General features: G+C 55.6%; 3 protein-coding genes across 3 annotated transcripts; 1 reads left to right on the top strand and 2 right to left on the bottom strand.

The window, feature by feature from the left end:
- Positions 1–895: 895 nt before the first annotated feature.
- Positions 896–3,045, bottom strand: NGA_0721600 (uncharacterized protein; the record flags this gene model as incomplete). The annotated part of the gene is made up of 2 exons (XM_005853278.1): positions 2,738–3,045; positions 896–2,496 (listed from the first exon to the last, which is right to left on the bottom strand). Exons 1-2 carry the CDS (start codon positions 3,000–3,002, stop codon positions 896–898), a joined length of 1,866 nt encoding a protein of 621 aa, XP_005853340.1. The 5' UTR covers positions 3,003–3,045.
- A 709-nt stretch (positions 3,046–3,754) lies between these two features.
- NGA_0721700 (egf-like protein) lies at positions 3,755–4,773 on the bottom strand (the record flags this gene model as incomplete). The annotated part of the gene is made up of 2 exons (XM_005853279.1): positions 4,658–4,773; positions 3,755–4,452 (listed from the first exon to the last, which is right to left on the bottom strand). The coding sequence occupies exons 1-2, from the start codon at positions 4,683–4,685 to the stop codon at positions 3,755–3,757; spliced, it is 726 nt and encodes a 241-aa protein (XP_005853341.1). The 5' UTR covers positions 4,686–4,773.
- A 2,077-nt stretch (positions 4,774–6,850) lies between these two features.
- On the top strand, positions 6,851–8,443 carry NGA_0721800 (serine palmitoyltransferase; the record flags this gene model as incomplete). The annotated part of the gene is made up of 1 exon (XM_005853280.1): positions 6,851–8,443. The coding sequence occupies one exon, from the start codon at positions 6,851–6,853 to the stop codon at positions 8,441–8,443; it is 1,593 nt and encodes a 530-aa protein (XP_005853342.1).
- Positions 8,444–9,231: the final 788 nt, after the last annotated feature.

Here is a 9,231-nt window from a genome sequence, read left to right as displayed (position 1 = left end):
GAGGGGAGGGGGAAGGAGGGGGAGGGAAGGGATGAAGATGCTTGATACGGAATGAAGAAATGTTAGCGCTGTGGCTGCCAGGTCAGGTCCTGATTTTGTTCTTTGCGTCGACTTTCCCCTAGGCTGGAGACAGTCGACGGGTCTTTTTCTCTCAGTCTTTCCCAGGCCGGCCCCCCCCACGGCCGGCCCCCCCCTCTCCTTCCTAGGCAGAGCGGGATTGAATGCGCCCTCTCCCCTTTGGACCCGCCCGTGCCCTGAGGACTCCTGCCTTCCCGGAGCCTCGGGCCGCCCCTCCCTCCTGCCTCTATCGTCCTCCTCGCTCCGAGCCGGGGGGGCGACCCTTCCCCTCCCACCCTCCTCGGGGCATTGCTCTCCCCCCATCCCCCACCCGTGTGCTTCCTACATGTTCCTTCCGCTCGCGCAGCACTCTGTGGGCCCCCCTTGCCTCGCCCCCCCCAACCGCTCCTCGAGACTGTTTCCTCGTCCTCCATCCTCCTGTGCCGTCCCAACCGCTCCTCGAGACTGTTTCCTCGTCCTCCATCCTCCTGTGCCGTCCCCACACGCGGGCGCCTCTTCCACACACTCAGGGCCTCTCCATACCACGCCGTCCCGCGGACGAGTGGACGAGTGCTCTTCTTCACTCCCCCGACCCATCCATTTCACCCTTACGCCCCTCAGACCCTTGCCATCCCGCACTGATTTCCCCTCGTCGAGACCGTTCCCTCCTTGCTCTCGTGCTTTCAGTCCTCCCACGCGTCTTCCTCTGTCTTCACCCTTCCCAACCCGCGACACGCCTTCGCTCCTGCAGTCAACAATTCCGGTCCGCCCACCCAGTCCCCGCCCATCCTCCCTTTCAGCGCCGCCTCTCCTCTCTCCCCCCGCCTCCTACATAAGCTTACCGGCCATGCTGCGCGTGTGCCAACGGGTGCGTCGGCGGCGGGCCGCCCGGAGCCCCTCGCCCTTTCCCTCCACCCCCTCCTGCCTTCCCCGCTCCCCCCCTCTGCGGCCCTTCTATCTCCATCTTCGCCTTTCTCTTCCCGCCAAAAAGCAAGACCGGCCAGAAGAAAATCCAAAAGAGGATCCGGAAGGGCAGCGTGATCAGCCCCACCACAAGGCCTAGGGCTGTCATGACAAGGCGCCAGAGCAGGTGCCGAAGGAGGAAGAAGAGGGTGGCGACCAGCACGTATTCAAGGCTCGTGACCACTCGTTCCGCGTCCAATCCGGCCGCCCAGTCCTGTCCCCTTACCCAAATGACTGCCCTCCGTTTCACCGCCAACCACTCGCGCCCGGCCCCATGCTCGCGCGCGCCCCGCCCCCGCTTTCCCCACTCCCAGCCTTGCAGCAACCGGGGCCGGACCTCTCCTTCCCACACCGGTCCCAGGTATGCCGCCGCCTGAGCCAGTCGGGGCTCTACGTGCTCCCGATAAGGGGGTAGCACGTGGGCCGTCCACAGGGGCTGGATCCTCTTCTCCATCTCCCGGCACTGAGAGCCTAGGGCCATCCGCGCGGCCTCCACATGCGGTTGCAGCATCCGCCCCGCCTCTTCTCCTCGCCTCTTGCCTTCTCGTGCAGCCCAGCTTATCCCGCACCGAGCCTTTGCCTGTGTAAGGGCCGCCATGCGCCCGCAGAACGCCGAGAAATCCCCCGACAGCACCCGCCAGGTGTACTTGGTGGCCAGCACCTCTTCCAGCTTGGCCCGAAGCGCCTCCGTCTCCTTCTCCCTTTGCGCCAATTTCCCTGAGAGCTGTTCTTGCGCGCTCGCTATCCGCCGATCCGCGTCCGCCACCTCTCGCTCCAGCGCCTGCACCCTGGTCTTGGCCCTTGTAGCCTCCCCCATGGCTGCCGAGACCGCCTCCTCCCGCTTCTCCCTTTCCACCTGCAACGCCCGGGAAAGCTCCTCTTGGGCCTTGCTGACTGCTGCGGCTGTCTTCTCCCTCTCTTCCGCTACGGCTGCCGCGGCTTCTTCCCTCATCCTCCCCATCGCTGCTTCGGTCCCTTCCTTTTCCTCCTCCACCCGGGCTTTCGCCTCGGCCGCCGCCCGTTCCAAACCCGCCACGGCCTGATCCTTCTCTTCCCGCACGATCGCCAGCTCCTTCTCCATCCGCGCTTTCTCCTCAGACCACTGCCCCTCCAGGCCCTTGCCCGCGGCCACGCTGGCTTGCAAGGCCTGCGTCTCGGCCTTCAGCCGCGTCGCCTCCGTCACCGCCACGTCCATGCCCGCCTCTGCCTTTTCCGCCCTGGCTATCCATGCCGCAGTCTCCTTCTTGGCTGCCGCAGTGGCAGTGTCGACAGCGACAGTGGCTTGAGCAGTCGCCGCCACGGCGGAGGCTTCGGCTGCATCCAACTTGTGCGTCAGCTCCTTGACCTCTTGCGTGAGCCTCGAGGTCTCTCTGTCAGAGGCGGACAGGCTTTGTGCTGTCGTTTCAAGTTGTTTGGAGGCGATGTTGAGCTGATTTTCAAGGGAGGTGATGGCTTTTTCCGCGTTGACGAGGGCCGCTGGCGTGTGATTCGGGAGAGATAGAATGAAAAAGCGAGATGAGTCGAGGGCAAGAGCGTGAAATTCAGGGTAGAAGCTGCATGCACAGCATCTCATCAAACAGCAACTGTACAAGACCTTCTATGCCCCCGCATCGATACAGCATGCCTGGTATTTAGGAAAGCATCCCGTGGAGGGAAGGCAGCGGGCGGGGCTATCGGGAGGGGAGACGATGGTGAGGGAGAAAAATCGTGTACGCACCGACTTTTTGCTGGAGCAGGTTCGTCAGCTCGTCCACCTTGTCGTATTTCGTGTCGTGGCCCGTGGGCACAATAAGGTGGGCAGGATCGCTGCGATAAGCCTCCTTTTTGTTCTCCAACCCGCTCGTGCTGCCATGGTTAACCGCAGCCGCTGCATCGGCATGAACGAGGGGAGGCCAGGTCAAAAGCAGGAAAAGGGCAAAGAAGCACAGACGTTTGGCAGAAGTCAGATAGATGAGCTCACAATGTCTTCTCCAAGGAACCATGACAGTGGCCTGTGATATCACACCTGCTTTGAAAACCAAGCTGGGTGATGCGGTGAGAAAGTTGGTAACGAATGTAAGAGACGACGCAGGAAAGGTTGTTCAGGAAAGTGCAAGCATCACGGTCATCAAGTTGAAAGGGAACTCATTTCAACGGCGGCCATGTATTAGCCTGCGTATATGCTGTGTATTCCCTCAACCGGGCGACGAAGTGCGGGAGGGAGGGAGGACCCGAAGTACCAAAGTATCCCCTTCCTTCGCCAAAAGACACGACGATCCAGCGGGCTCGGGGTGCGGGCATATGGGCCAGCCCTTGGACCGAAAGGGTTTACAGGTTTTTGGTTGTTATCCAGCGTTTGAGGGGAGAAAAATATGTCGATAAGGTGGCTAGGCCCTCGGAAAAGATAGTTTGGGGAAAATGCTCACATTGCCTTCGTCGTTCAATGTATCTTTTGTAGTAGTAGCTAGAAGCTAATAATTTCTGTTCAACGAATACAGCCTGGAATGAAACAAAGCCTTTTTCATCTTTTTGCAGTTTTCCGGCAAATTACGCTTTAATCTGTGGCAAGGACCTTCCTTGACAGCTAAATCTACTCCTTTCTGATACTTTCGAGCTTTGACACAACTATGGATAAGATCTTTTGAAACGATGTCGTACGAGGCTCTCAGATGAGAAGCCTGCATAATATGAGCCTACACTATGAACGATGACGACTGACAAGGTGTGTTCAGGTAATGTACATTCGTATTGACTTTTACAAACGCTTCCACTTTTTGTTGAACCACGCGACAAAGTCAGAAGACAAGGTTCGAAACGAGTACTTAGTCCTCACAGTGCGCCGAAGCTTGGCTTTTGTATCGGTCACTTCTTTTTGTTTCGTCTTGAGCTGCTCCTCTAAGCTCTGGCGGGCCGTCGCAGCTTCGCTGTGTGCCTTAATCAACTCGGCTTCTAGAGATTGGATCCTCTTAGCCGCCTCAGCCGCCTCCTTCTCCGTCTGAGAAGTCATGGAATCCGTTTTCTCTTTCTCCGCAATTAAATTTTGTGCATATTCTGCTTCCAAATTTTTGAGTGACAAACTATTTTCCTTCATTTCATCTTCGAGAACGGTTACTCGAGCCTGAAAGCTCTGCTTTTCCTCCTCCCAAGCAGCTTTTTGCGCCTCCTTTTCTTGCTCTAAATTTCCGCGTTCTTTGGTTGCTTCCGTCAATTTAGCTTCCAGGTCATCGACTTTCTCTTTCAGACGCAAGATTTCCGCTGCCGCATCGCGTGTTTCGGTCCGTTCTCTCTCCAACTGGGAACTGTGCAGTGAAGCTTCCTCTGCCTTTGAGTTTAGTTCCGTCACCTTTTCAGATAATTTGCGAATCTCCTCTTCAGCGGTGGCCAAGCGCTCCACTTTGTCTTTCAGCTCATCTTGCAGGGAGTTGATGGAGCTTTCTAACGCGGACAGGGCAGCTTGCGTAGTATGAAAAGAAAGCAAGAGAAATCGACGGTGAATTGCCAGGCTTGATGCAACCCCACGATCAGAGTGAGAAGAGATTCAGTGGTAGAAGACTTTTAGCTAGTTGAGAAATATCGTTTGCTCTGTTCAGACCATATGACCTAATCACTTCACAGATAGCTTTGTCACGCACGTGCAACTATCATGATCTGCACTTACCGTTCTTTTCGTTCAACAAGTTAAGCATGTCGCTTTTTTTATCTAATGGCGCTTCATATCCAGAATCAATAATGAAATCAGCTTTCTCAGTTTCGTGCGTGTATTGAATATCATTGGCCACTACGTCATCCCCAAGAACTCCAATGGGTACGTCAACAAGGCAGAGCAGAAAGAGCGAACAGTACAACCCCAAAAATTTCAAAACGGCACATAGACTGTTCTTGTTCCTCATTACTGTCCTGTTTATTTGTGTACTGTTTTATCTTGAGAAGACGTGAGAAAGTAGATGAGTCCACGATGCGGTTATTGGCGAATCGATCGCTCAGGTCCTAACTAGAAAGCAATGCTCTTTTCAGCGCTTTGGAAGCAACAGTTGACAATATCATTGCACTCATCGACATTATAATGTCCTAAGATATAACATTAAGATAGCCAACGTTATTTGGTCCTGTTCGAGCAAAAAACGTTGCGTTGACTGAACTCGGTAACGGTCGTCGTACTTGGCTTAAATTTTCAAAAAGTTAAAATGTACAGTGCCTGTTGATCGACAAAAATTCTGAGAGAATATGGCCTATATCTGTGTACACACTATGGCGGGCAGGAGAACCTGTACCATGATGCTGCTTCTGTTATAGATGATGTGCATTCAACAGAGTGTGCACCTCCGCAGCCTTCTCGTAGCGGCGGAGTGGCTCGAGGTCGCTCAGTCCATTGTGCAGGTTTCGCGCACCAATGAAAACATTGAAGATCTTAATGGTTATTGGAGGTATTTTTCCATCTTGAGTTGCGGCAAAAAAGCCTTCTATCATGTTTTAACTCGCCAGCATCGTCGTCTTATGAATCCTACATAGCCTGAGATTTATCAGAAGGGGAACTCTTTAACTTTGCTCGGATCCCCCAAGACTTCAGTCGAGCATCGAGATGAATAGTGGCCTCAAAAGGATAAAAATGAATGATATTTTTATCAACACGGAAAGCCCTGATACATTGTAATAAACTATACTCTGTCTCGATATCTTTGCAAGCCATAAGCTTGGTGTCATACCATGTCCTTTGGGAAACATCAGATTACCGCAATCTCATGAGCATCGACATACCCCTTCGTCCTCTCTCTCAAACATTGCCTTTAGCACTATGAGGTTTGAACGTCATGGCCAATTGCATAACAATTTGAAACACTGTGGCTATGTGTGTCATTTCTCAAGTGGTTCAAAAGTAAGGGCAAGATTTATATGTTTCTCGAGTGTTGCTCGCTTTAATTTAGTGGCGCACGTTCTTCCTCTTGATTTCTTTTTGTGTCAGAAAATAGATGAAATTTCGATGGTGCTGGTCGCTTACAACTCGATAGACTTTGTTGAAGCTTCGAAGTACCTATGAAAAACGTCCAATGGGCCGTGCTTGTATGCTTTTCTACGTGGAATTTGTAATAAGAAGAAAAACGAACAACGGCAAAATCGAAGAAGTGTATATCCTAGCGGAGCATTATTGTAGTGCAGTTAAGCTTAAAACGTTTCTGTTTCTGATAGTCTTGAAATGAAGGGGTCTACACGCCGGGTGTTATCCCACTGAACTGGTTGTTCTATGCAGCAACGAGACATCACAATTTCATGGCAAGCGGGAAGGAATACAGGGATAACCTGCGTTTCTACTTATAATGTATAGACTGCAATCAACCTGTGTCGGTAGAAAAAGGAGGATTGAGAATTTTTCACAATCTTTTCGATAGGCCATAATAACAGCTCGGACCGGCGACTTGTAGCTTCGCTGCCTAGACGCTATGGCCTATTGCAGCACCCAAAAGGACGTCTGTGCATATCATAGGGATGTCTAACCGTTCATAGATGGCATCGTTGGCGATATCCTTCCTTATTCATTGTAAGAGGATCGAGAGGAGACGGAAACAGAGGCCTGCGTCCAAGCAGGAAAGACAGAAATCTGACGACTTGATCAGAGCATCATGTTGTTCGATATGCACTTCTTGTCACAGGTTTGCCTGTCTCGGGAATACAATTAAGCTTAGCTTGCCTGGTACAGTTAAATAATACATTTCTATGGAGTATTTAAGTGAACGCATGTGTAGTCAGTGCTTTTCTGTCCTCACTCTCATACCCTCTGTGGCCCTCGTTACCCTATACTTCCCAGCTTATTTTCCTGTTAACGAGGGAACCACCTCCGCGGCACCCAGCGTCCATCATGGCAGCCGATCCATCGTTAGGAGACTCCTTTATAGACCTGACAATCGCACTGGAGCAACTCTGGCAGCAAGTGCGGCGTGAGCTTTCCAGGGATGGTGTAAAGGAATGGCTTTTAGGCGCTCCGGCACGCTACAAAAAGTGGTGGCTGAACTTGGTAGAGCATGCTCCTGGCCACGTGGTGGTCGAGACAGCCTTGATTCTGTTCATTATATGGTTGATCTTCTTGAGGAAGACCGTGGACCCGTCCAAGGAGGACAGTTTCTTGTCGGAGAAGGAAATCGACCAGCTGGTGGAGGAGTGGCAGCCGGAGCCCTTGGTCCCGGGCCCGGACCCGGCCTGGGATGAGGAGGACGCGCAGGCCTTGGTCGTAGAGGAGGTAGACGGGACGCGGGTGGTCGTGAACGGGAAAAAAATGATAAACATGGCGTCCTTCGACTTCTTGGGTCTGGCCGGTCGAGGCGAAGTCAAGGAGGCGGCCCGCGCCGCCCTAAACAAGTACGGGTGTGGCTCTTGTGGACCGAGAGGCTTTTACGGCTCCATCGATGTGCATGTGATGGCCGAGCAAGCGATGGCGGCTTTCTTGGGCGCGGAGGAGGCCATTTCCTATTCGGATGCCGCCTCCTCGGTTTCCTCCACGCTTCCCGCCTTCGCCAAGAAGGGCGACCTGTTGATCGCGGACGAGGGCGTGTATGAGCCCATCCAGACGGCCATCAACCTCTCGCGCGCCCAGGTCCGGTATTTCCGCCACAACGACATGGAGGACTTGGAGCGCGTCTTGCGGGAGGTGGCGGAGGAGGACCGGCGACTGGATCGGAACGAGCGAGAACAGCGTCGGTTCATCGTCGTGGAGGGCCTGTACAAAAACTTCGGGGACCTGTGCCCCCTCCCCGCCCTCATTGCCCTCAAGCGCCAGTACCGGTACCGCCTCTACCTAGACCAGACCTTCTCCTTCGGGTGCTTCGGGACGGCGGGCCGCGGTCTGGCCGAGCACTTCGGCGTGCCCCTCGCCGACGTCGAGGTCATGTCCGTCTCGATCTCGCACGCCCTGGGCTCGGTGGGGGGCATGTGCGTGGGCACCTCCGAGGTCGTGGATCATCAGCGGCTCTCGGGGGCAGGCTACTGCTACTCCGCCTCTGCCCCGCCCTTCACCTCCTCCGCGGCCATGGCGGCCTTGGCCCTCTTGGAAAAGGAGCCGGAGTTGGTGACGAAATTGCGCGAAAATGCTGTTTGGCTGGCTCGGGCGCTGGGGAAAATTCCGGGGCTGAAAGTGAGGAGCCAAGAAATTTCCCCCGTGCTGCACGTAGGCGTGGCCAAGGCGGTCTCTGACGGATGGACGCGGGAGGAGGAGGAGCGGGTATTGCAAGCCATAGCGCGGGCATGTGTGGACGCCGGGTACGCCGTGGTCACGAGCAAATACACATTGTTGGATGTGGAGGCTGTGTCGAAAGGAGGGCTCTTGCCGGAGCCCTCGCTGCGGCTGGCGGTGTCGGCGGTCCACACGCGGGCCGAGCTGGAGGGGGCGGTGGAGGCGATCAGGAGAAGCGCCGCCGGGGTCCTGAAGAAGCATGCGGGTGGGAGGAAGGGTGGGTAGGAGGTTGGGCTCGAGAGCCGGCGACGGAAAGAAAAAGGCCGGGGGAAATGGAGCAAGGGGAAAGAGGAACGCTGGGCGGTTGCTTTCTTTCAGGGACGGACCGAGTCTTCGTAAACCCCACCGAACTACGCCATGGTTTCGGCGGCTGCCTCCCTCACTCTTCTCTCCCTCCCTCCCTCCGTCACTCCCTTCTCCAAGAGGGATTTTCTGGCGGAGGTCTCTCCCCCCTCCCCCCCCCTCCCCCCCCCGCCTTCCCAGTACTCCCCTACCTCCTCCCTGTACGTCGGGTGTGCGAAGCCGTACCCCCGCGCAGGCCCTCCTCCCCCTCCCTCTCCCCCTCCCTCCCCCCATGTCCCCCCCGGACGCGCTCCGCCTCCTGGTTCAACCTCCCGCCCACCCAGGTCCCCACCCGCCACATTTTTTCGCGCACTTTCCAGCGGGCGTCCAAGGCGGCGGCGTGTCCGTAGGAGATGTGGAAGACCTTCCCCAGCTTCCGCCATACTAACAGCTCCTGTTCCAGCGCCCGTACCAGACCCAAGACCGCCACGAGCTTCATGCCTAGGCAGCGGGCCATGTCCCCGCCCCGGTCCCTGAGCGTGGCCGTATACCCCCCCAGTCCCCCCCCGGCCAAGGCCAGGAGCCAGGCTGGGAGGAAGAAGAGGGAGATAAAGTGCGCGAGAAGGTATCCCAGAAAGGCGCCCACAAAGACAAGGGCGGCCAGGGTCTGAGTCATGCTGAACTCCACGTCGCTGAGGGGGAGAAGGAGGGAGGGAGGGAGGGAGAGAGGG

Source organism: Nannochloropsis gaditana (assembly GCF_000240725.1).
Source record: "Nannochloropsis gaditana CCMP526 unplaced genomic scaffold scaffold979, whole genome shotgun sequence".
Taxonomy (NCBI): Eukaryota; class Eustigmatophyceae; order Eustigmatales; family Monodopsidaceae; genus Microchloropsis; species Microchloropsis gaditana.
This window is presented reverse-complemented; position numbering and strand designations above follow the sequence as displayed.